Source organism: Gracilinanus agilis, chromosome 1 (genome assembly GCF_016433145.1).
Source record: "Gracilinanus agilis isolate LMUSP501 chromosome 1, AgileGrace, whole genome shotgun sequence".
NCBI classification, from domain to species: Eukaryota; Metazoa; Chordata; class Mammalia; order Didelphimorphia; family Didelphidae; genus Gracilinanus; species Gracilinanus agilis.
The window spans coordinates 475,016,631-475,044,531 of NC_058130.1; the positions used below are offsets into that span (position 1 = coordinate 475,016,631).

The window sequence follows — 27,901 nt, forward strand, 5'->3', positions numbered from 1 at the left end:
TGCTTAAAATATCCTAGGATTACTGAATGTAGGGAATGTGTATGTGTATATAGATGTATATAAACTTTTGTTTATATACATGGTTACAGAATGTTAGGACTGAAAGGAAGCTTACTTTATCAACACAGTCAAGTAAGGATAAGTGATTGATATGGCATGTGTTTTTAGAATATTGCTTTTTAAATCACATTTAAAAATATCTAGTTAGACAACAAGCATTTATTAACACTTACCATGCATCAGGCCCCATATTAAGCTGTAGGGATGCAAAGAATGACAAAATTGTGATCTCTTATCTTCAAGAAACTCACATTCTAGTGAGAGAAACAATGTGTGACCCTGGGCAAGTCACTTAACCCCCACTGCCTACCTTTACCACTCTTCTGCCTTGGAGCCAATTGGCTCCAAGACAGGAGGTAAGGGTTTAAAAAAAAAGAATGTGTGGTAAGCAAAGGCCATATGCTAATGCCTGCCATTGCCTATGGACAGCTGTGCAGGCCTCTAGGTTCTGTTCTGCCCTGAAGATGCTTGATGGATGAGAAGCACACCTTTACAAAGATACTCCTTGAGCAAAGCATGTCACATAGTCAATTCAGCACACAAAAGCTGTGAATTATTTTAGAATTTAGGAGGCTGGTGATATTGAGGCAGTCAGGTCTGTGTGGGAGCGGGTGAGGCAGCAACCTTATTTATGTGAAACTGGTGCTTTGACCACCAAAGGTCAGTGTTTGCAAAGCAAGATCAAAATGTACAGTGTCTCTCTTCTCCAATCTGGATCAGCTCAGGGGCAGGGCTTTTGCTGTACTTGAGATTCTCAGAGTTGCAGGCTCAGGGGTTTCCAAGTTCTCCTTTTTGAGACTGGAACTAGATGACCAGTGACAGGTCCAGGGATGGCCATGGGAGTGAGACAGACCTGAAATGAAGAAGTTGGCCATGAGACAGCAGGGCTAGTCTGTATAATAGAGCAATCATTAAGAAGCCGGTTACCAAAAGTTCAAAGACAGATTGAAAATGAGAGCAATAATAAAGCTGATGTTGCAAAGCATTTTATGTACATGATTATCTTATTTACTTCAGCCTTGAGGCTTAGGTCATGTAGGTTTGCCACCTTCCTTGCCTACTAGCTCTTTGACCCAGTTTACAGGAGAATAGGATTTAGAGCTGGACAGCACCTTTAAGACCATCTACTCCAGCCTCCTCTTCTTACATATGAAGACATGTGGCAAAATTGCATGGCTTCACCACAGTCACACAGTTTTTCGGAGATGAGCCAGGATTAAAATCCAGCTACTTGGGTTACAGAGCCAGCTTCGTGGCACTGAGGCAATTCTACTCTACTTTAGTCCATTGACCTTTCCAGTTTGTAAACTCTGGTTTCTCACCTTTTGGTAGAGGTCCCCTACCCACTGGACCTTCTTGGCTATTGATAACTGCTTGACCCCCTGAGTTCAGAGATCTGCCACACAATCCATTATTCCCTTTCCCACTGCCACTTTATCTTGATGTCTGATTCTTCTTTTTTTTCCCTGACCCCATCAGAGTCTGCTTGTGTTTTTTTTTTTTTTTTTTTTTAAATTTTAAACCCTTAACTCCTGTGTATTGACTTATAGGTGGAAGAGTGGTAAGGGTAGGCAATGGGGGTCAAGTGACTTGCCCAGGGTCACACAGCTGGGAAGTGTCTGAGGCCAGATTTGAACCTAGGACCTCCCGTCTCTAGGCCTGGCTCTCAATCCACTGAGCTACCCAGCTGCCCCTCTGCTTGTGTTTTAAAAAAAAAAAAAAAAAAAAAAAGAATATTTATGAGAGAAGAGAATATCAACCAGGATAAGTCAATTAGAAGTACATATGAAAGATTTCTACTTGGCCTAAGTAGTATCTTATAGCATGAGGGCATGTGTGTGTGGAATTTTTTTTTAATGTCCTGGACAAATTCATGTCATCCATAGAAGTAGGGCCATTGTCATATTACAGACATGATATTCTTTCAGATACAGGCTTATAAACCAAATAGAGAACTGTTAGAGAGCACAATTTGATTGCCACTGAAGTCATTTGTGCTTCAGCTAATTTTCATTTTTGTAGCAAGAGTAAGAGGGAATAGAAATCATTTTGCTTTTAGAGAAGGCTGAATCTGATTAGTAGTCTCACTTGTTTTGAGCAGCATAATCTTAATTTGTTTTTAAATATTCCAGTTTATCTGAGATCTATTTATTCTGGTGAAGAGGCTAACTGATGTAACTCATTGTGGAACCTTACAAGGGATGGGTATAGTGTTTCATAATTTGATAAGTACTTCTTGCAAATGTTTTGTGTAGATTTCTTCTACTTATTATTGGTGGAGGGAAGGGGAGATATAGATAGATGGATAGATAAATGATAGATGGATAGATAAATGATAGATAGGTATATAGGCAAAAGTGAGGTACACATTAGAAGCTAATGTTTTATGAGAGATATTAAAGAGCCTTGAAATTAATATGTTTATCATGAAAAACTTTCACACTTCATGCTGCATTGTGTAGGATATTATTCTGTTGTTGCTGTCTGTGTGGAGGTGGGAGTGGGCTGGGGAACACTAGTACAGAAGGGAAGGTTGACTATTTTGTAAGGCATCTCTCCTTTGAGTATGGTGATTTATAGCCTAATCCAGTTATTCACCACCCACCAGTAAAGACTGTTTTTTCTTTTTCTAATGAACTGAGATAGGTGTTTCTTGGCTAGTGTTCATAATAGCAGCACTATTTACAAGGCTGTATTTTTCTTATTTTTCTTCATACTAGTAATTAAAATTAAGATGCTTATTTAAGAGTGTGACTTACTTTAAAAAGGCATTAATGCAACCTTTTATATTCAAATATAGTGGTGGTGTTTATTCCTTCTATTTGTAGCTGCTTCATTCCATTCACATTTTCAGGTGTATTAAGTCATATAGGTAAAATATATATGGCATATCAACAAAAGAAAAACTTTATTAAAGAACTTACATTGAAGACCAAAGAGAAACTTTTCCTCCTTTTGATTTCTGTGTTTCTACCCTTGCATCAAAATACATACATGAAAGGCATAGTTGAGATTTTTTTTTTTTTTTAATTTAAGACCAAATTTAAGCCTAATGTATATTCATCCTGATATGCCAGGTAGGAAGATCTAGAGTTTCTCATTACCCACCTATCTCAGCCACTGCAGAGTTTCACAGTTGGGTTAGTAAGTACTTAGATATTTTGGGGTCTTTTTTAAAAAACTTGCACAAATTTCCTATTTTTCATATGACATTTAAATTAGTATTTGCACCAGACTTCTAAATCTGGAAAGATGACATGCAAATTTGTCCATGGGTCAAGCAGTTTAAGGTGGAAAATATTGTTCTTGGAGTCATAATTATTTATTTTTCTTTTATTGGTAAAGGAACTCTTCAAGCTCTAGTTTTTAAAACACAGGGGCAAAATTGAAATAGTTTTTGTGTTGTAGGAATTTCTTTTCTGAAATTGAATTTGTAACCACCTAATGATCTTAATACTTTACTTATTTTGCTCAGTTTGGAGTAAAAGTTCCTTTAGGTTAAATCACATCTTGCTCACTTAATTTCTGTATGACTTAAGGTTATTGACTTAATATCTCTGGGCATCTTAAGTATCCTTCTAACTCTAACTATTATTACACTATGCCATGAATATATGTCATTTAAGTAATACAGACTATCCTAGTATTAATTTTAATGCTTTCAATATATAATCATTTAGTTTTTACAATTAAAACTAATAAATGAATTTAAAAAATAATTCAGGAGTTAAAAAACAAAAACACTGGTCTCTTTCTATAGTTATTTAAGTTAAGAACTAAAGGAGGGGGCAGCTGGGTAGCTCAGTGTATTGAGAGCCAGGCCTAGAGACAGGAGGTCCTAAGTTCAAATCTGGCTTCAGACACTTCCTAGCTGTGTGACCCTGGGCAAGTCACTTGACCCCCATTGCCTACCCTTACCACTCTTCGGCCTTGGAGCCAAAACACAGTATTGTCTCGAAGATGGATGGTAAGGGTTTAAAAAAAAAAAAAGAAGTAAAGGAAATACCCTGAGCATATTTTGAGCTTGGATAGATATTTTTGATTATCTTCTTTGCCCTTTGAACATTTTCTTCCTTCCTTCCTTTCTTCCTTCCTTTCTTCCTCCCTCCCTCCCTCCCTCCTTTCCTTTTTTTCCCTTCCTCCTAATAAAAGATGATTTGTTCTTGAGCATTTCAGTGTTCAGTGAGTTCAAAATAGTAAAGGCAGAGATGATTTATTTTTGTATTTTGAATGGGTTCCCCCAACTTTTTTATTGATTATTTTATTGATTAAATCCAATGAACATAACTTTTCCTCTCAAAGGTTTTAAGTTTGTTTTAATATTGAGTCTACCCCAATATGAACCTCTGCACAAAATTAAGTCAACGTTCAATAACATTTTACCAGATACTCTAATTAATTTCTTTTCATGAATGTTTAATTGAAATTTTTTACTTACTGATAATGATTCAATGACATGATGTTTCTGGATTTTGCTATGAGTTACAACTGAGAGCTCTGATATTTGTATGACTTTTTGATGTCTTGAAGGGAATATCATGAAGTCAAATTCAAAAGCACAATCAGAATATTCCAAAGACATCTTCAACAAAAAATACTTTTTCTAGATATCTTGTCTATAGTATATTATGTAGATATTTTGGAATATTTAAATTAATAAGTAGTTTGTGACACCATTGTGGTAAGAATAATGTTTTAATTTGCCAATAGGCTTACTTCAAATGGAAACAGTAATATTCTTAAAAAAAATGGTGCTCTAATCATCAACAAAACCAAAAAATATCCACTTAGCTTAAGATGTTGAGAATCAAATAGATGGTGAATAATAAATTGTTTCTTATATAGCAATATCAATGATAGTAACTTTTCTATTGAATTACTTGGATTTCCTAAGGCAAATGAATGTACTGTAAAGCTCCTGCTCTGGGTAGATTAGCTGGCAGAGAGGAATTGAAAGAGCCCAGTAGGAACTCTCTGGCAGACCCAAGGAATATTTGTGGCTTTATCTTCTGGGTGAGTGTGAATGCTGTCAGCAGAACACAAATGTGTTTCAAGTTATTTGTTGAAATCTTGCTTGTTTGTGAAGCTGTGGATGTGATTTATACTATAGTTGATTTTGATTCAGTCCAAAGTAATGACAGACATACTCCTACGCCAAATGAGTGTTGGATTTTCATAACATTTCCCTTTGGGTGTAAATTTTTTTCATTCCTTCACACTTTCACACCACAGAGTACAGTGGCCTTTAAAAAGAAGTCTATTTATACTAACACTGTTGATCATACTACCAGTATTCAAGATGGAGTATGGCATAAAAGAAAGAAGAGCAAATTTAAGAGTCAGACAACCTTTGCTCATGTCCTGGCTCTGATATTTCCTAGCTTAGTGCACTTAAGGCAGCTTGATTGGAGAGACGATAGGACTTGGATTTAGGAACACCTGAGCAGCAATCTTACTATAGTTGTTTACTAACCTTGTGACCCTGGCAAGTCACTTAATATTTCTTAGCCTATTTCCTCATCTGTAAAATTAATAATGGCACCTCTCTTTTGGGGTTGTGAGGCTCAAATGAGGTGACATTTCTATAAGGTATTTTGAAAACATTAAAGCATTTTATGTATCTGTTGTAAGTTTTTTTCATTCCATAAAATATGTATTTTGTGTTTGATCAGATGAAGAGTTCAAAATAGTAATTATATATTGCCTAACTACTTTAAGAATCAAAGATTATATAAAATCCCTTTTAACCATATATCATATATAAAAGAACTGTTACTGTTATACACAGAGTAGCAAAAACTATGCTTTAAAGTTTGCAAAGCTCCTGGCTTACAGTATTTTTTGGGAGTTTGAATCCTGTCTCATATACCCAGGCAAGCCTCTTTACTGTTCTCTGCCTCAATTTCCTCATGTGTATAATAGGAATAATAATAGTTGTTAACTCCCAGAGTTGTTGAGATCAAATGAGATGTGATATATTTAGAACCATCGGTAAATCTAAAATCATAGTATAAATGTTAGCCATTATTACTATATGACAGAACCTGAGTTTTAGAGTTCAAGCAGAAAAGAGAGATTTTTTCCTTTAATTAATTAAGAATATTTTCCCATAGTTACATGACTCATGTTCTTTTCCCTTCTCTCTTCCCTACCTCCCCCCACCCCAGAAGCCAAGGCGCAATTCCACTGGGTCTTACATGTGTCATTGTTCAAAACCTATTTCCTTATTATTAATATTTGCATTAGAGTGATCGTTTAAAGTCAACATCCCCAGTCATCTCCCCATCCAACGACATGATCGATCACATGTTTTTCTTCTTTCTATTCCCACAATTCTTTCTCTGGATGTGTGGGTAGCATTCTTTCTCACAAGTTCCTCTGAATTGTCCTGAATCATTGCATTGCTGCTGGTAGAGAAGTCCATTACATTCAATTGTGCCACAGTTTAAAATGTTTTCCTGTTCTGCTCTAGAAAAGAGGGGTTTTAATCCAAGAGTTTCTCTAAGTTCAACACTCTTAATGACTCCACCACACTTGCAAAGCACTTTGTGCATGTTGGATGAAGGATGAATGGGAGCGAAGAAGGGAAATGCTGGATGAGATCAAAGAAAAGATAGCAATTTAGGAATCAGCTGTCCTTGTTTAAAGGTAAAATGAAGGGGAACCCATTTTAGAGTGAAACAGTCCAAACTGATTATTTGGAAGAAGGTGTGCCTTATTCAGTTGGGAAGGGAACTCTGTAATATTTCACTTATGTAAAAGGCTAGAAAATGTGGAAAGGAAATGTGAACAATATCAGTAAACTGATAGGATTTTATCAGTGAAAATTACTTTGAAGAAGATCTGCTCTGCTCCTGCACCCCAAGGACTGGACTGGGGGACTTCTCCATCTGATGTACTGCTAAAACCTTCCATCTGTGTTATTTCCCCCATTAGAATCTGAGCTTCTCTAGAGCAAATCTGTTTTACTGTTTTCTTTGTATCCCTAGTGCTTTGCACATAATAAGTGCTTAATTAATGCTTATTCATTCATTTATTCATACATTCAAATGCTGCAGTTGGGACTGCTAGAAACCAAGTCTAGGTTATTGCGGGGATTAGAGGATCATGTATTAGCTCTGGAAGATCCTTAGGAATCATCTGGTCCTATGGAACAACTGAAAGAAAAGTAGCTCTGCAGTACAAAGATTTTAGATCAAATCTTTCCTTTGATGTTTTCTGCTTGTATAACTTTGGGCTAGTCGGTAGTAATACTAATAATAAAAAAAAGCTTTTGCTTTAATGTTTCCAAATTTTTTAATCTATGTTACCTCATTTGATTTTCACAACTGTCCTATGATGTAGGTGCTGTTATTATTCAAATTTTATAGATGAGAGAACTGAAGCTGAGAAAGGGTAAATGACTAGCCTAATAAAGTAACTTGCTAGTAAATATCTGAGGCAGGATTTGAACTTAGGTCTTCCTGTCTAGCATTCCATCCCCCATATCACCTAGTGTCACTCTCTCCCTGGGCCTTATTTCCCATATCTCTAAAATAAGGAGTGCTAGAGCTATATGGTCTATAAGGGCCTTTCCAAATCTAGAACTGTGATCCTATGTTTTATCAGTGGTTCAAGTTGATTGACTTGCCCAAGGTCACACAGGTATCAAGTAGGAGAGCCATGTTTAGAATTCAGATACTGAGTCCAAACCTAGTGCTCCTTCTACTTTACTACCCTAATGAAATTTGGAAGAAATTCATCTTGCCAAATGTTTTTAGAATTTCAGGGTATAAATGGCATGTTTTCTTTTTGTTTTAATCTATTCTGGATACTAGAAGACCCTTTCAAATACATCTAACTTTTCTGTAGCAGGTTTATCTTCTTAGGAAGATTTCTGTTTCATATCATTTACATACTTCCCAGATTGAACATTTAATCAAAGAAAAGTCTTTACATGATTATTGAAATAATCATGTAAATTATGAATATAATAATAATATTATAATAATAGTTGGCTTTTGAATAGCATTTTACACCTGTTATTTTATCTGCATGAAATAGACATTCTCTTGGTCCATTATCCCTATTTCTGGTTATTGTGGGCCATTTTTCATCTTTCTCATAAACTCATTTTGAAAATGGGGGGATGCTTTAGGGAGACAAAAGATTTATTTATATTCAGTTGCAGGTTGCCATCTTGACTATTTGTAGTCATTAAAGATTCTTTGCAACTTTTTAAAGTGGAATGCTTGGGTGTTATTGTGATCAGATAAGATTGTGTCCACTTTGAAATAGATTTTGATCTATTGTGAATACTTACAGCATAAGAAGTTAAGAGTGACTCAGGTAATTCACTGCAACTGTGAATTTGAAATCTGTAGTGTCACAAAAGCGAGATACACCAACAATGTTGCTGGAAAGTACTAGATGAGAGAAATCTTTCCTAGAAAATGCTACACATGAGATGGATGATAGGTTATTGGTAATTAAAATCAGTTTAGAGAATGGATCTTGAAGGAAGTAGCCAACATCTGTATTATGAGAGAGAGAGAGAGAGAGAGAGAGAGAGAGAGAGAGAGAGACAGAGAGAGAGAATTCACTAACTAGCAAATGGAGCTAATGAAAAGGGGCTGTACTTGTCCTTTTTCTGCATTCACTCCACTGAGGATGCATCCAGGCAGGAAGCTTCAGGTTATAATTTTGACATCAATTCTTGTACACGTCATTTGTTCCCCCACCCTTTTTTCAGTTTTGGGGGAAACTAGTTTCTAAGGACTCTTTCAATTCTTAAAACAGATTCCGTTGTACTAAAACTGGAAGCATTGAAGAGATCTCAAGATAGAAGTCTTTCTAAAAGGCTACCAGTGTTGTCATTGCTGCTCTTAAAGAAAGTAATGGCACTGCCATTGGAGAGGACTACTGTATCTATTTTCACACTTTAGCTCTTGTGGAGATGTAGTAATGAGGGTATGGAAATAGACTTCTTTTTTTTAACGTTTAATATTTATTTTTTTAAAAAGTTAACATGGTTACATGATTCATGCTCTTAGTTTCCCCTTCACACACCCCCATAGGCAATGCGCATGGAAATAGACTTCTATTGCCAGTATTTGACAATGGCTACAAAAGCGAGAGTCATTATTTCCTCCTTGTTGGTGTCTCACTCTGGATCATGGTTATAGGCAGCCTTTAGGGAAGATTGGTTTTGAGCTCTTTCCCCAGTTTCCAGGAGTGTTCTGTGTATGTAGAAGTGAGGATGGGAGGAAGAAATGAGAACATTATGTGATGTATTCTATCTTAATTCATGGAACTCTGGTCACCCTCTACATCCTTCACCACTCCCCGGTGCCAACCAAAGTTCACACTCTCTGACCTCTGGCAGAATTCCTTTCCACAAACATTGGTTATTCATGTCCTGTGAGCAAGGCCCTGTGTATGGTGCCAAAGATGCAGTCAAAAACAAAGCAGTCTTTGCCCTCAAGGATTTTATACTGTAGGGATACAATGTGGATGCAAGTAAATGTAAACTCTAGAGCAGTGGTTCCCAAACTTTTTTGGCCTACCGCCCCCTTTCCAGAAAAAATATTACTCAGCCCCCTGGAAATTAATTTTAAAAAATTTTAATAGCAATTAATAGGAAAGATAAATGCACCTGTAGCCATCACCACCTCCCTGGATCGCTGCAGCACCTATCAGGGGGCGGTAGTGCCCACTTTGGGAATCACTGTCTACAAAGTAATTTCAATAGGAAGAAAGGCTAAAAACTGGCCCTTGGGAAACAGATGGGACCTGAGCTGTACTTTGAAGAAAGTTAAGGGTTTTATAAGACTGAGGTGAGGAAGGAGAACAGTCCTTACACTGGAGATCCTAATGTAGGGATTGTCCTGTGTGGGGAATAGCTTGTGGGTCAGTTTGACTGGAACTAACATGGGATGTTAACAGGAATGAAGAATGAATGGACTTATGAGGAGAATAAAAAGATGAAGTCCATTTTAGACATGTTGAATTTGAATTCTGTCCTAAATGTCTCTTTTCTTCCAAGCTGTCTTTTCTTTCTGTACTCACAGACAGACTGCACTATGGCACTTAATACTTCTTGAACATGAGCTTCACTCTTCCATCCTTGTGCTCTGATTTAGTTATGCCCCTCAACCTCAAATAGCACTCCCCATCTCTATCTGTCAATTTTTTACTGATTCTCTAAAGCTTAGTTCAGGTGCTACCTCCTTTATGAAACCATTTTTTATTTCTCTGCTCACACCTCCCTTTCCTAATTAAATGTCATCTCTCCAGTAAATCAACAAGCATTTATTAAGAGCCTTCTATGTTTCAGGCACTGTGCTAAGTGCTGAGGATAAAAAGAAAGAAAAAAATAAAAGTTTCTGCCCTCAAAGAATTTACAGTCTAATCAGTCTAAACTTTATATTCTTAGGAAACTTATTCAATTCTAACTTCTTTCAGGCTTGTTTGTATACTTGACTGGCTCCTCTTACTAGATAAGGAGTCAGGAACTAGATTTTATTCATCTTTGTGTCCTTAGTAGATATAAGCTTTTATCTTTTTGTGCCTCCAAGCAATTAGCACAGTACCTGCAATTAGAGTAGTTGTTTAACAGATGTTTATTATTTGTGTTTACTCTTCAGCATAATACTTTACACATAGTAAGTGCCTAATAAATGAATAAATGAAATAGAGAATAATAAGCATATATTTTACTGTACCTGGTAAAATATTTAATTGTTGGTTTATTTTTCTAGTTTATCAGAAATGCTTCATATGCAGTCAGGACAATTTTTGAAGGTGGGGGTGATGAACAGAAGAAGATGAAGACTGCTAAGTAGGAATTAAAGGACTCAAAAATGCTATTATACTTTTAATAGTATAAACAAGGTGACTTGTTTGTTCTGGTGCTATTTTTTCCCTCCATTATGTTTCACTTTTCATTAGTAATATGTTCCACTTGATATGGATATCACTTAATTCCCAGATATTGTAGGGCCTCATAGGTATTCAGGGGAGTTTTCACATCATGCACATCCTTGTAAGGACAAGCTGGGATTCTTTCCATGTTCAGTGTAGTGATTTAAAAAAAAAAAAAGTTATTTTATTTGAACATTTAAATATCCTTTACCCTCCTTTTTCTTTCTTACTGTTTCCCTTCCCCCCAACCTATGGGAAAGGGCACGCTTGTTTAATCTTCCAACATTAATGTTGGAACAGAAATGTTCTTTTTACATATGTGGTTTTTATCTCAGGACTTTGGGGATTAGGCAACCTCTTCTTAACTGAGCCTAAATTGGCTGATTGTGGGCAGATCCTGTTCTGGAGAAAAATGAATAAATTCAGTCATTTACAAAACAAAGATAGAACCGTATGCCAGTCTTGTAGAAGGGATTTAACTATAGCATGGTTGAAATGCCTCATATTTGGCTTTTTAATCATCATGCTGCTAGCTTGCAATTTAGGAAAATAGCTTGTGAAAGAGAGGTAAGATTGTTGCTTTCATTCTGAACACTTGAAGCCAAATGAGCCCCTGTCATCTTCCTTAAAAGGAAGTGAATTTGTGTGTGTTATGTGTGTGTGTTTCTGAATTAAATCATGAATATGGATCTGAGGTAGTCCAGGGACTGCTTTTTCTTAATCCTTATAATTCATTACATTTTTTTCTACTTGTCACATGATGCACTTACTTGGTTTTCATATTCTCTATATATTTCATATTTCATTTTTTCTTTAAAGAGAGGCTAAGATAATTTGAAAATAAACCTCCTTAAAATTTGGTTGAATGAGAATAATTTATTAAATGGCAGTATATTATATATGTAATATATAATATTCTATCAATTGATGACATTAATGCATTCTTTTTTAGTTTTAAATTTTACTTTTGTCTGTGTTATAGAAGAAAATAGTATCTGACATGACTTTTGTGTGATCCTTTTTTTTTTTTTTTTCAAATTTGAAGCAATTAAGATTGAAAATTTCAATTAGTGATTTTGAGGCAGTGCTATAAAATTCAATTTGAATTTTACCAAGTAAAATGTACTTTGTATTTCAATTCACTTGCAGAGATATATGCTTGTCTTTCTCAGTGGATTCCAAGTTTCATTTGTGGTGATTAAGATTGAGGTTAAGGGTAGCTTTTGTTTGTTTTGGCCCAAACCAGGGAAACCAATGTTGTGGTGTTACATGAAAGGTGTAGGGCATTAAGTACCAGTCTAGAAAAATCATGGCAAGGTCCTGACCATGGGTGACAGCAGTTTTGAGCCCTTCCACAGAATGGCATTTCACATAGCCAAAGACTTAAGAAGATGAAACTCAAAGCAGTATACTGAGAAAACTCAGGATAACAAGATAATGATTGTTAGTAGTGATTGAGAAGTCCTTGAGTGAAGCTAAATTTTGGGGTAGGTGGAATTTGGGGGTGTTGATAGGAAGATGACCATGAGCAGTGTGGGAATGGACAGAAGGTTGGTTTAGTCACTTCCTTGTGGAAGGTGGGTGTGCACTAGCAGGCTTGAAGTAGGTAGGTGCTGCTTCGTCATTGTTTCAGATGCCATCAAGGGAGCCACATGGAGCACTGAGTAGTATTCCTTCCTTTTTCTTTCCTTTATGTAGGTGTAAGTCTCTATCCTTGTGTGTGTGTTTCCAGCAAGTGTAAGATAAACTCATTCTATATGTAATCCTTACAGTGTGTAAAGGTTGCTTGAAAACAAATCTAGCTTGAGGTAAAAACATTGGAACATTTTTGTAGTACCTTATAGATAGGTTTATTTTTAAACCATAGCATTTGGGCCCCAGGACATTGGAATTGTGTGATTAATGGGATTCATGTTTTAAAATCAAGGAAGGATCTCATTGATATTCCCTTTTAATGCCATTCTTCAGGAAAGAAAAGCAGAAGAGAATGTCAATGAAAAAGGTAAATATAGTTATTGTAGCATCCTACTCTCACTCAGCTGAGAGGTTTATTCTTCCTTTGGGGAAAGTTCCCTTAATGTTTCTTCTTTTCCTCTTGATTATGCTTAGTTTTTATAGATTTCCTTCGAAAAAGAGAAAAACCAAGCAAAAATTACATTTGGTTTTATTTTTATCCCACTTTTGATTTAATAAATACTTGCTGAATTAAACTGGCTTTAGTTTCCTCAATAGAATATAGATCAATGCTTCCTTTTTTCTCTCCCTTTCTATCATTGTATAAAATGCTGCCAACATCAGAGTGAGTGAGTCAACATCAGAGACCACTGACAATTTGGCACTGCTCCAGAGTGACATATTCTAAACCATTAGGGATTCTGCTGTTAATAATTAATGGAAAACAAGACCTGAGCTAAGCTTACAGTCCCCTTTCTGTGAGCAAGTGCCCACTACCCATCATTACTTAATATAGATGCCTGAGAATATTGAGTCTATTATTAGTATTTATTCCTACAAGAGAAAAATACACTATATGTAGATTGTTTTAAAAAAAGAGAAATCAGTTTTATCCAGGGAATCCTTCTTTAATTGGCCCTCTGTGGTGAGTAATAACTCAAGGAAGTTGTATTGATTTTTTTTTTCTAGTAAGCATATCGGGGAAACAAGTCCAACTTCCCCTGACTTATTATGATGTGTAACACTTTAGTCATCATCAGAAGATGCCTAAAAATTAAATACCTTCCATCAGCCCCCATCCCCCTCTGGTTTGAGACTTTCTTATCTATAATATGTATATCCTCAGTTCCTAGAAAGAAAATGATCAAAAGGATTGATAGGAGGGAGTTGGGGAAAGAATGAGACATAGATTTTTGGACATAGCAAATGTGAAAATTTGTTTCTCTTAGATAAGCATACTTCTTATAACTTATATGTTTATAGAATCACATGTATTATATTATGTTACATATTATATTGTGTTTTATATACACATATGTGTAAATAAAAATAAATGGTAGCCAAAAAAAAAGAAAAATGATTGGCCTAGATTTAAACAAGGTTCATATTATATCATTAACCCAGAGTGTTCATTCAATAGTGGCCACTGCTCATACTTTTAAAAATAGACTAGGTATATATGTTTATATTCCTTATGTTTAATTTCAAATAGGAGTAATATGTATAACTCAATTCAAAACATAATTATTGAAGCTCCCTTATCATATATAAACATGTTCCATAGATGTGTCAGTGATAATTTGGTGATACTGATAAAAGGAAAAAAATGAGAAATTGTTACTTTTCTTAATTTTTAAAACTAGCATGGTGGGGAAAGAGAAAGCATGTATTTCTATTAGGAGTACTTACTTTGTGTTCTTTTTTTTGTTGTTGCAATTTTGCTTCTCTGTCCAAGTATGAACACTCTGTGATATTCTTTTTCTTGAAATCCAAGTCTAAGTTATCTTGGAATTAAACAAAATTGTTTATTTCTTCCTGTTTTATTGCTATGTAAAATTAATTCTTTTGTTTTAACCTTTGTACAGTTAACTGTAGATGACATTTTGTGGGGGCGGGGGCGGGGGGCTAACTATGGGTCCTTTTACATTTTGTGATTTCCAGTGTAACAGTTAGGTTGTACATCCATTTTCCCCAACTCTTGTTACAAAGCCCAGTTCCTTTTCTGCTGATAATAGTTTCTCAGTAATGTCTCTTATACCTTTTCTACACTGAACAAAATCTCAAGCCAGTATCTAATAAACCAAATTGAAATATTCCTTGTAGAGCTACAAATTATCTCTTGGTTAAGTGAATCCCATAAGTTTTCCTAGCAAAATTAACTAAAGTTTTAATTGTATAGATTTCATGTAGCTGACAACCTTCCTGATAAATGTAACAGCCTAAATATCTTTTCCTTTAATTTTTGAAAATTTTATTCATAGAATTATGTATTTACTCATGTGGATAATTTGGCTGTCATACCTAAATATATGATGAAGAGAAAGGTAAAAAATATTTCAGCCTGAACTTGTATCTAAAGAATATTAACACTGGTGTATGCTGCCATCTAGACAAGAAAAAGGAATTGATATGGTATCAAAGCATATTAATGCAATATGCTTTCTAAAGCAATTTGAAGGTATGTGTTTAATAGCTCTCATTTTCTGCTAATTAGAAATTACTGAGAAACTAGAAGAAAAAGAAGTGGAAGAAAAAGATGGGAAAATTAATAACATTAGGGGATATGTGGTCAGAGATGGTCTTTAAATGCTTCAGCACTTTTTTTCCTGAGGTACATTCTAATTACTAGGTATTTCATAATTTTATGATGTTGGTATACCAAGTGACTTTAATTTATCAGGGTTTTCATTTGGGGAATGAAATTAAATTTCTGGTTTCCCTTTCCCAGATAGTTTTAAAAATGTATCATAGGGGGCAGCTGGGTAGCTCAGTGGATTGAGAGCCAGGCCTAGAGACGGGAGGTCCTAGGTTCAAATCTGGTCTCAGACACTTCCCAGCTGTGTGACCCTGGGCAAGTCACTTGACCCCCATTGCCTACCCTTACCACTCTTCTGCCTTGGAGCCCATACACAGTATTGACTCCAAGACGGAAGGTAAGGGTTTAAAAAAAAAAAAATGTATCATAGATTTTCCTCACGTGATTCTAGTTTGATAACAGAATTATACAAATCATTGTCTACATAAGGGATAAAGGTAAGAGTTCATAGCATTTCTGAGTTGTATTATGGGTACCCTAGACTTGATTCTACATTATTCCCCACCTATAATTGTTTACTCTGGAAACTATGTTAACTCTTTTAGACCCCTAGATAACTTTAGTGCAAAGCGTATAATAAAATTATTGAATTAAACTTTTATAGGTTTCCCATTGCAGGAAATTCACTGTCATTCTTTACATATATAGATGACCCATGGCAAAGGAAGACTATGACAGGAAAATTAATGACTAATCAGTTACTCCTCCCAAACTACATTCCCATGTAGGCTCTTCTTTGAGAACTATGGTTTCCACAGTTACAGTTCCAAATTTGAACTTTTTAGAGACTGCATTGATGACCTGAAGTTCATCAGTAAAAGTAAGTTTCTTGACTTCTCTGTGCATTTAATATTCAGATCTCCACAATAGATGATGGAAGAATTTTAATAGAGACCAAGTTCATAGGAGAGATTCTGGAGTTTACTATAAATGGAATTTTGAAGACATTGGACAATGCACAAGATAGAGTCACAAGCATGCTATTGCTTGGACCAGCATTCACTACAAGTTGCCAGAAATATTTGGTTAGTAGCTGTTCTCCCTAATGTCATCATAAGAAGCTGTAAGGGGGCAGCTAGGTGGCTCAGTGGATAGAGAGTCAAGCCTAGAGATGGAAAGTAAAATCTCATCTCAGACACTTCCTAGCTGTGTGACCCTGAGCGAGTCACTTAACCCCCATTGCCTAAAACTTATCAACTCCTCTGCCTTGGAAACAGTATACAGTATTGATTCTAAGTCAGAAGATAAAGGTTATTAAAAAACAAAACAAAACAAAACAAAAATAACTTGTAGCCTATGTCAGCTCTACATATCTGTTTCCCAAATCCCATTCTTACAAATGAGTCTCAAGTTCCCAAAACAAGGTTACATTTTCCCCTCAGGGATTCAGGGAGTACTTCTGAGGAATCAGGGACTAATTCTCTAATTCTATGGGCTTAAACTCATACCAATGTGCTTCCTCCTCCAAAATTATCTGTTGAGAATCATTTAATCAGGCCACTTAAGTAGCTTCTAAAAAAGTTTATTGCAGATTTAAAGAAGTGGTTTATAATTTCCTCCATCCCCCAATCTGTAATATATTTGTTCACAAGTATGTTCAGAATCCAGAGGAAATTGGGCTCAAACCTAGAGTATAAATGTAACAAAAAGGATAATTTACAGTTCCTGGGAATCCTTTTTATTTTTTAATCATTCATGTGGCACTATCCAAAAGTTCCCCTTCAGTGTAGTGAATTGCCAGTCTTGCCTTGGCTTCCCATGCAGACATTTCCTCTAGCAGATCTAGTGATACTCCTAGAAGAAATGGAAAGTTCTAGATTTTCTGTAATTTTCAAAGCTCATAAGGTCCTTCTTCAGCCAGAGAAGAGAAGACTTGGTCAGGGTCAAAATTAAGGACTATCTTGACAATCTCCCCTCTGCTCCAGGCTGTTCCTATGCTGGAAGGCTTTTGAATGACTTTGATTTTTCTCTACCTCAGTCATTTATAGATTACCCCTAACATGTAACCAGCTTCCCGCAGCCTATCCAAACATTATGCTTCTACATCACCACTGCAGTTCCAAGGACTTAATCTAAAACGAATGCTGAACCTAGAGTCAGGATGACCCAAGTTCAGATATGGCTGCAGATACTTACTAGCTGTGTGACCCTGGGCAAGTGAATTAAGTTCTCTTGCCCTTGTTTATTTTCATCTGTAAAATGGGGATAATAATAGAACCTACTTCTCAGGGTTGTTATAAAGATAAAATGGCATAATAATTGTAAAGCGCTTTGCAAACCTTAAACTGCTATATACACACTAGCTATAATTACTGTTTTATTTAAAATGGGATGTGGTACCTTCACCAACTACATTGGAAAAGTAGAGTCAATGAAAGAAATGTGGGTTCTTTTTCAATAGCAATTAGACTAATAGATAGCTTTGACTCTGAGATGAAAGGGCACACTCAACCAAACCCTGTAGTTCCCAAGAAGCAATGGGTGTGGGTTCTAAGGAAAAGGGTGGATTTATTGCAAAGAATTTGCAAATACAGTTTTAAGTCTACAAGTAAGGAAACAAATCTCCCATAGAATGTGCAAGGCATATTGTTTTTTTCCATATAGATGTCACTCCTTTCCAAAGGTATGTAAATGCTGTTGTGATTAATAAAATACAAACTAATTTTTAAAGCATTGACTAAATTCATAGTAGCTTTTTATTATTATATAGTTTCTTGGTCAAGGGTACTTACTAATAAGACAAGATCTACTTCCAAAATGTCATTTTTAAAAAGGGTCCTCATTCTTTAAACGTTTTGGTGCCCATAAATATTGTTTATATTAACATGTGGCATAGGGCATACAAAGGGCACCATATTTGAAAGTGGAAGATCTTAGTTAAAATCCAAGCTCTGCTATTTAGTAGTTCGGTGACTTAAACAAGTCACTTGCTATTTCTCTGATATAGTTTTCTTCCCAGTTCACTGAGGGAGTTGGATTAGATGACTTCTGAGGTCCTCTCCAGCTTAAAATCTTTGATCCCTATGATCAACTCTGTTACTGTATTTTATAGCAACCTCTTATTTGGGAATTTTTAGATTTTCACTAGCTCATTCCACACAGGGATACCTCACCTAACATTGTTCATTGGTAAAACACAGTATTAAGTGAAGAAATGTTATGAAGACTCCTACTTCTATAAGAATACTACTCTACCATGGTTGGGGGGGGGGCGAAGTCGGGGTGGGGTGTGAAGGGGAAAGTAAGAGCATGAATTATGTAACCATGTTAACTTTTCAAAAAAGTAAATATTAATAAATGTTAAAAAAAAAGAATACTCTAAATGGGTGATCAAGCCTTATATTGATTCAATGGGCTTCTGAGAAAGGATGAGGGCCTTTTTTTTTGGCCAAGTGATACTGACCTGGACCATCTTATGAAGTGAATAAGAGATATAAATAAGTGTCTGGAGAATAGAGAATGGATAAATAAAATAAAGCAATTTTGGATAAAAAATGGTAAAAATAAAGTTGCCTAAAATTTGTACATCCAAGGGAAATGGGGAAAAGGCTATCCTTTTAGTATTTCATCTCAGTTCTTTCTCCCAACTGGAAGATAACTTCTAACTACCAATTATGTTTTGGTATTGTTCTTTCCCTCTATTTTAAAGGCAGGAATTAACTGCCTCTCCACTATACACATAAGTGAATGTGAGCTTAAACAGGATTTTGTGTTTCTTCTCTATTTACTTTTGTTATCTTTTGAGTCTATCTTCCAGTGTGTGTGTGTGTGTGTGTGTGTGTGTAAGGAAATGTGGAACTTTGGGAAGGCAGAGGGTTACAGTTTCCAAAGCAGATCAGAATTTTGAAGTTTGTGGATGCATTCTAATCTAGATCCTGGGTTATTGGAAACAATCCATGCTTTGTTTGCTGAACACATCTTTGCTGAACATTGTGTTCTCCTTTAAGAGAAAGTTAGGGATGGGAATTTCAGATACTAGTACATTAAAGCTAGCCTAATACCAACCAGGCCAGTAAATTGACAATGAATTGGTGCCAGCAGGAATGGTGCCACTCTTTCTGCATTCAGAAATGGTGACCAATTTAAAATGGGGAGAGGGGATATAAATAAGATTAATTGGGATAACCTGCTGAGGGACTCCTTGCTCTCATCTATTTAAATTTGACACACATCCTCTCACTCAATTCTCTAGTCTTTTGTTTTGAGTAATTCTTAGAGTGGGTATGGTACCTGTAAATCTGGTTGTATAGTTTAATTTGCCAAAGAGTTCTGTCACCAATCCACCTATGGCTTCTCAGGTTGCATTTCTAAGCAGGCTTCTGGCTTGTTTATTGATAGTTTTCTGCATGTGATTAAATAGTTTGAAGACTTTTATGAAAAACTAAGTGTGTTCTTAGTGTATAAAGAGAGTTCTGGAAGAGAAATCTTACCTATCTCATCTGCATTATTTTGGGGAGATTTGCATTTTTTCTTTATCATCACCTCTATTGGCTTTGTCTCTTGTTGTTTCTGAAGATATTCAAAAGGGCTAAGAAAAAGAACCTTGATTTCATTTATTCATTATGGTCAAGTTTTTGGAACAAGATCCTTTATGTTCTTTCCTTTCTGAAGACTTTTAAAATCTATAGGAAATTCCTCTCTTGAAATAACCAATGGATAATTTTATTTTCTCTTATAGTCTTCCAACTTCTAAAAGTGTCCCATTCAATAGCATATTAAATAAAACAATAATTTTACCTAATTAGAAACTAGTTCTGTGGATAGTGGCACATATCTGTAATCCCTGGTCCTAGGGATGCTACATTTAGTGGATTACTTGAGTTTGGAGTTGCAGTTGGATTAGTAAGTATCTGAAGCTGGATTTGATCTTGAGTCTTCCTTCATCTGGGCTTCATTCTCCATCTACTGTGCCACCTTGTTGTTCAATACTTTCAGTCCTCTCTGACTCTTTATGACCCAATTTTTTTTTTTTTTTTTTGGCAAAAATACTGGAGTAGTCTTCCATTTCCTTTTCTAGTTCATTTTACAGATGAGGAAAGTGAGATGAACAAGGTTAAGTGACTTGGCCAGGGTCACATCAGGAGTAAGGGTCTGAGGCCAGATTTGAACTAAGGAAGATAAATTTTTCTGATTCCAGGCCCAGCACTTTGTACTCTGCCACTTAGTTGCCTTTTAAAAAACCTTTTCAAGCATGGGGGACTGCCATTGAAAAATCCTAGTTGGGAGATGGAATATCTTATTGGAGAAACAGCAAAGAGGCCAAATTCTAGGATAAATGGTAGATTAGGAGTATAAGGTGTAAGAAGACTGGAAAGGTAAGTGGTAGCAAGTTTAGAAGAGCTTTGGCCACCAAATACAGGATTTTATGTTTGATTTGTGGAGTGACATGGATTCATTAGAGTTTATTGGTGTTGGGGAAGGAGGTATTTTACAAAGAAAGCTTTGGCAGCTGTGTGGCCATGGCTTGGAATGGGGTGAGTTTTGTGGTACTGTCTTTACTGCTGATCCTTGCTAAATGGAAGGTTAAAAGTGGTAACTCATGTTAAAATAATATTTTGACAAAGGACACTGATAAATGTGCCACAAGTAATAATATTATTGAAGGTTGCGCTACACAGTTTAGGAGAAAGTTGCTTCAGTTGTTGGCTAAACAATGAATTTTACCAAAAGTTAACCTTGTCATATGACATTTAGGAGGTAATGCTGATATTAACCTTTGCTCTGCTCTTCAGAGAAAGAGGCCAATTAGAAGAAATAAAATTTATACCAGAGATTTATTCAAGGAACCAAGTTCCCACTCCCTTAACTCATGTATCCAGTCAGTTGCCAATTTATTTGTCATTCCTGCCTCCCCAGTAACTCTCTCATCTTTCCCTTTCCTTGCACTCACAATATCTACTTAGGCTTTCTCTTAGTTGTTATTCAGTTGTTTTTCAATTGTGTCCGACTCTGCATGACCCCATTTGGGGTTTTCTTGGCAGAGGTAATAGAGTGGTTTGCCATTTTCTTCTCCAGCTCATTTTACAAATGAAGAGAATAAGGCAAACAGGTTGAAGTGACTTACCCAGGGTCACATAGCTAATAATTGTCTGATGTCGAAGATAAGTCTTCTTGACTTTAGACTTGGAACTTTATATTGTAGCTTACATTTATATATTACTTTGAGTTTTACAAAATACTTTCTTATTAACAATCCAGTGAAATGGTAGAATTTACTAGGAATCCTTCATAGAAGATCCATTTAATGTTCTTGAGGCTTTCCTCTAGCTCTTTAAGTAACTGGGATAGGGAAAAGAAGAGGTATGGTGTGACATCTGGAGAATTCAAACTGTCTGTCTTTTGTTGCAGTGAATAGAGTTTTGCTCCTGGGATCAGAAGGATGTGGGTTAAAATGTGCCCCCGACACCTGCTGCCAGTTTCTACATCTGTAAAATTAGGATAGCACCTACCTCTCAGGATCATTGTGAGGACAAAATGAGATAATGTTTATAAAAGTGCTTAATGTAATATACCTGGCACAAAGTAGGTGCTATATAAACATTAGTTGTTGTTATAGTTATTATTATTATTGTTAGCATTATTTTGTCCTTCATGTTCATGAAATGACTAGTTCACTTCTTTTTTCAGGTCATGAATCGATATCCTAGAGCAGGGGTTGGCAAACTGTAGCCCTTGGAGCAAATCTAGTCTGCCAGCCTGTTTTTTGTATTTTTTATAATTTTAAAACCATTCTTGGCTCATGAACAGAATTTGGCCCACAAGCTACAGTTTGCTCATTCTTGTCCTAGAGCACGATGATATCTACCATATCTAGTGTGATTTCTTTTGGACCTCAGGCCTAGCTATTTATGTGAATAAGCACCAGTGAGATTCAGCTCTGGAAGCAGTTATGTGATACTAAAGAATCCCTGTTACCTTTTAAATTTTGCCTCTTGAATTCTTCTTTTGCCCCAGGTGTTACTTTAGCTTTCCAACAATGGGCAACAGAGAGGAACTATGCAGGGGTAAGATACAAACATATAAAAAATGTTGACATGGTCTTAAATACATTGTATTTTGATATTATTGATATTCATCACAGATATTTTAGATATCCAGATATGAAGTACAAACATTTTTTATTTCATTCACAAAAACTGTTTTTACATATACCTTCTCATTTCATTGTAGTTAAAACATTGCATTCAGGAAGGGATGGATTTTATCATTCCTGTTTTTGACATGGGAAAATAGGAGCACGAAAGTTGGTCCTTAGCTCAGGGGGACATGTAAAGTGGCACAGTGGATAATTTGCTGGAGTTGAAGTCAGGAACCCCTAATTTCACCTCTAGCCTCAGGCATTTACTAGCTGTGGGACCCTGAGCAAATCTTTTAATACTTCTCAGCTTCTGTTTCCTCATCTGTAAAATAAAGATAATACTAACATCTACTCTCCAAACTTACGTTATGAAAGTGCTAGGAGACAATATTTGTAAAGTACTTTGGAATCCTTCAAACTCTATACAAATGCTGTTATTATCATTGGATAGGACCCTGACTTCGTCCTTTCTGCTACAGGAAAATACCTCCTTTGTCATTTATGAGCTTATTAATTACCAAGTTCTGATAAGCCTGGAAGACTTTGCTCAAAGGTCTATCTTTGTTTCAGTTTCTGTGCAGATAAGATTGTTGTATTCTGAGAAATACACTGGACTGGAAATCAGGCAGGAAATGGGGGGCTTGTCCTGCCTCTGCCCCTGTGTGACTTTTTACAAATCATTTAATCTCCCTGGGTATTAATTCCTCACTTTTAAAATGAAGGATTTAACATATCAATATGAGCACAAAGGTCTTTTCCTGCTGTAGAATTCTATGACTGAATCTGTGACTTTTCTCTTTCTCTTTTTTTTAAATTTGGTTACTGTAGGTTTACCAAGTTGAAGAGCCTTAATCTTTCCAATAACCATCTCGGAGATTTCCCTCTGGCAGTATGCAATATCCCAACCTTGACAGAGCTGAACATGTCATGCAATGCCCTCAGAACTGTTCCAGCAGCAGCAGGAGATATGCACAAGTATGTTCTGAAAACCTCATTGTGGAGTACAACCCATGACCTTTCTACACAGGTTTCACAGTGCCTAGTGTTAGATGATCTTTTTTTTAGCTTAAATGTTGACCTTTTTTAAAAAAAGTGTCTTGAAGACACTTAAGTGTTGACTTTCACCTCCATTTAAGCAGTTGGAAATTTTATGGACAAAGTAGAGAACTCACTTGTTAGTTTTCTTCAATTATAGTATCTCAAAAATAAAATTCAGAGTTTCTGTTGTTTAGATAAAGCTGAAAAATCTATTTGGGTTGGTGTCTTAAAGTATGGATGAAGGAGGTAAATTACTCTCCCATTGTCTATGTTAAATTAGTAAGATTTGGAAATGGTCTCAAAATAACAAGGGATGTGATGGCCGTTTTGGCTTCCTGCCACAGTTAGCAAATATTGTCCCCCGTTATGTTTACCCAAGTCAGGAAAGTCATCTTCAGTTTTGTTTTGATTTTTACAGATGTTTAGGAGGCTTATCTGTGACAGTATTCTCTCTTGTGCCTCACTCCCTGGTACTCCACCCATCTGTACTTCCCTGGATGAACTACAATTCATTTTGCCAGGAGCATGAGCTATTACTTGTTCTGAATTTCTGTGCTCATAAAAAAAAAAAGAAATGCAATTTCAAAAGTCTGTTGTATTTTCTCTTTCTCTTTTTGAATAGCTTGCAGACATTTTTGTTGGATGGTAACTATCTTCAGTCCCTTCCTGCTGAGTTGGAGAATATGCAGCAGCTCAGTTACCTAGGACTCTCCTTCAATGAATTTACAGACATTCCAAAGGTTTTGGAGAAACTGACTGCTGTGGATAAACTTTGTATGTCTGGAAACTGTATGGAAACCCTCAACCTGCAGACTTTAAGAAAAATGCCACACATTAAGCATGTGGATTTAAGGTAACCAATTAATGGAAGCATATGCTTCCAAATTAATTAAAAAAAAAAAACCCAGCAACTTGGGTGTTTTCTCCTTAAATCATTATTTGGTATTTTAAGGTAGATTGTTCACCTAAAGCTATCACTGAGCTTATTAGAGAAGCTCCACAACCTTATCAGTGACAGCTGCTGTAAGCAAAGAAGGTTAATTGTAGCTGAGGACCACTGGCTATTTCTGCACATAATATATAGTACATGAGCATTGATAGATTACCGTGTCAGAGGGGACTATGCCATCAGGAAAATCCCTTTTATAAACCATAAAACAAGCAGTTCTTGTCCTCCTTAACCTCTTTGTCTTATTCACACTGCTGGCCATGCCCTTTTTCTGAAATGCTTCCCTTGGAGTGTGAGTCTCTTCCCTCTCCTTCTTAAATCAGCATGCTAGGAATCAGGAAAACCTGAATCTATATCCAGCCCCAAACATTTCCTAGCTGTGTGACTCTGGAAAAGTCTCTCTCTGTTTCAGTTTCCTCATCTAAAAAAATGACAGTAAAAATAACATCCACCTCTCAGGATTATTGTAAGGATCAGATGAGATATTATCTGTAATTGCTTGGCACAGTGCCTGGCATGTTGTAGGCGCTCAACACATGCTCATTTCCTTCCTTCCTTAAGCTGTGCTCTCTCTGTCTTTCATAGTCATTGTTGTCATCTGTAAATGCGGGGCATTTCCCAAGACTTGTCCATGATCTTCTTCTCTTGCATATATATACTTGCAAATTCAGTTATGCCATCTATTCCCATAGCTTTGACTCTTAACTTTTTGCAAATAACTCTGATCGCTGTGTAAATTTTTGCCTCCAACCCTGAGTGCCCACTGAACTCCAGAGCTATATTTCATGCTACCTGCTTGTTGCCTATACTTTAATGTCTAGCTGGCATCTCAGGTAACATATCCAAAAATACATTTATCAACTGATTCCCTTGATTTTTATGTCTGTATTGGTTTCACTGGTCTCTTGGAGGAAGTAGCTAGATGGATAAATGGCTGGACTTGGAGTCAAGAAGGTTTAATTTGGACCTGCCTCATTTACTAGCTATTTGACCCTGGTCAATTCATGTAGCATCTACCTCAGTCTTTTTACCTGTTAAATAGGCATGATGATGGCATCTACCTCTCCGGGGTGTTACAAGGATAAATTAAGTTAATATTTGTGAAAAGCTTTGCAAATCTTAAAGTTCTAACATAAATGTTAGCTACTACAGTGATGACAACAATATCTCCTAAACAGCTAGGCACAACACTTAGGGTTATAGTTTCTTTTCTCTTTATATTCAGGCTTATTATCATATTTTTTCTATTTTCCCCTCCAAATGTTTCTTAGATTCTTTCAATTTTCTTCCATTGCCACGTGTAGAAGATAATCTAGTTCTCCTCCCTAATTGAAGAGATTTAGGTCTAAATAAATGAAATTAATTTCCTGGGTCACATGTGTACTAATCAGCAGAGTTCACTTTATTTTGATGACTCTCCTTACTCTCAGTTCAGAGATTGTCAGTCTTTTTCGTTCACATTGCCCTTAGTAATTTTTTTTCATGGTGCTCCTAGGCCATGAAATAATTTATTAAGGTGTTAAGACAAATAATTTATTAAGTTTTAGGTTAAAAACAACTTAATAAGTATTTATGTCCAACCAACTTCGTTGCCCTCTGAAAAAAGTATTCCATGCAAATTGAAAAAAATATATTTTTAATTTCATTTTTATATAACCACAATTACTTATTAATGAAATATGTGTGTCAATGGGGCACTGCACAGCTTCTCAAATCTTGAAATTAGTTTGAACATTGGTACCCTCATTTCCTATTTCACATCATTTTTTGTGTTTTACTTGCTTTTTTATCATAGCAACCATGGAAAATCTAGTTTTGCTGAGAGATGTTAAAGTTTAGAAACAAGGAAGAAGTTACTGGCATAGCCAAAAGTACAAGTTAACAACAAATTTCACATGTTAGAGAATGCCATGGAAATGAATAAGCACAATCTCATGTTGAAACTGTGACCTACCTGAAAGTAGCTCTTTGGGCAATATCCAACAGATGTTGAATATCCTTTGTTTTTTCAAAAATTTGAAATTTTCTGCTAAACCCCTGCCAGTTTGCTTTATACATGGGCAGGGAACTGAGATTTCAACTACCTTCTAGAGAACCATATTTCAGTAAACAGGCAAAATTGAAAACAGTGGTTGGCCTAGGAAGAGGATATTGCACAGTATATAATTCAATTTTAAATCATGTTAGAGAAACATCACCAGTTTAAATAACCTTTTCTGTCATTAAAGATTATGGATATTCTTTTTTTCATCTAATTAGACCTATTACTTCTTTTGTAATTTGCTGTTAGTAAGACTATCTTGGATATGTTTTTGTTGAGATACCTTAAGCATAAATTGATAGACAGACCTAGAAGGGGCCTTAACCATCGAGTTCAGTCCTCTCACTTTTTATGGATGTGGAAACTAAGACCTCATGAGGTGAAGTTATTAAAGTGTCAGAGACAACTCAAGGTTTGGCCTCTTTTGATTTCAGTCCCAGTGTTTGAACTCTGCTACCTCCTCTAAATTATGCTTTACCAATCAAAGTTATTGAAATATAGGTTGGAGGAAAAGTATTTCTAAATTCTGGTGACACTTTGTACCCAAAATGAAGTCTATTTTCTTGCTTACATGCAAGTTCTAGCAGCATAGGGAACCTTTGGGAATAGTCCAAGTGCCCACAGAGGTATTAGATTTTTATTTTATACACTGTATGTGCACTGAAAAGAGAGAAGACCTCTGAAGAATACTTTTAGGCCACTCATTAAGTGGTTGATCCTCTTTGTCATCCTTTGTTTTTTACTGTATTTGATTTCAAATATATGTGCTTTCTCTTCCATCTTTTTTTCATTTATTGACTTAATGTTGTATCTCTTGATGAAGGTCCATTTATGATCAGAACTCACTAAAGAGGAAAGCTGGCTTATTTTGGGGGGTTAGAAGTGAGAAGATAAAATCTTCAGATGTTTGCTGAAGGCCAGCCTTAACATTCAGTGCTCTTCTTTTCAAGTGGCCATGACATGATTTCTAGTGAATTCCTGTCATCCCAAGAGAGAAGTCTCTTTTGGGAGAAGATCTTGGAACTCTGTTGTCTTGATGATATCAAATAAAGTTTTACTTAGAGGGAATTATTATATATCCAAGTAAAATTTGGAAATTTTCAATTCATGTTTATAATAATATATCCCTTTATTATGTTGGTCATTATTCTCAATTCTCCTTTGTATCCTAATGGGGCCAAAGTCCTCCAGGAACCTATGCAAATGAGCTAAATGATTTTCCCATTATAGATTTCTGCCAGTTTGAACCTGAATTCAAGTCCTGCCAAGAATTCCCTCAGAGAAATAAGGGCCTCTATCGGGGTCCATCAAGTCAATCCAGAAGGCAGAGCCCTGTGTTTGATCCTTATTGTCTGAAAATCAGGCCACAGGATGGATGGATATCCAATCAGATCCCTCTGTGTGACTCTCTTCTGATCAACACTTTTTATTATTAAAATTATTATAATCTATATTTTTAGGCTAGCCTCAAGTTTTATAGTATAGATATAAAATCCTTTTATAGAAATTCATTCATAGAAATCCCTTTATAGAATTCCCCTTAATACTCTATAATAAATTAGC

The 27,901-nt window shown here is 35.9% G+C and overlaps 1 protein-coding gene across 1 annotated transcript in view; it reads left to right on the top strand.

Annotated features, from left to right (window-relative positions):
* The window catches only part of PHLPP1 (PH domain and leucine rich repeat protein phosphatase 1), a 284,553-nt gene that overhangs the window by 177,636 nt on the left and 79,016 nt on the right, over window positions 1-27,901 (top strand). Inside the window, exons 6-7 of the mRNA XM_044665749.1 lie at window positions 23,139-23,285; window positions 23,971-24,201. Coding sequence (XP_044521684.1) covers window positions 23,139-23,285; window positions 23,971-24,201 — 378 coding nt within the window. The remainder of the gene's footprint in view (window positions 1-23,138; window positions 23,286-23,970; window positions 24,202-27,901) is intronic.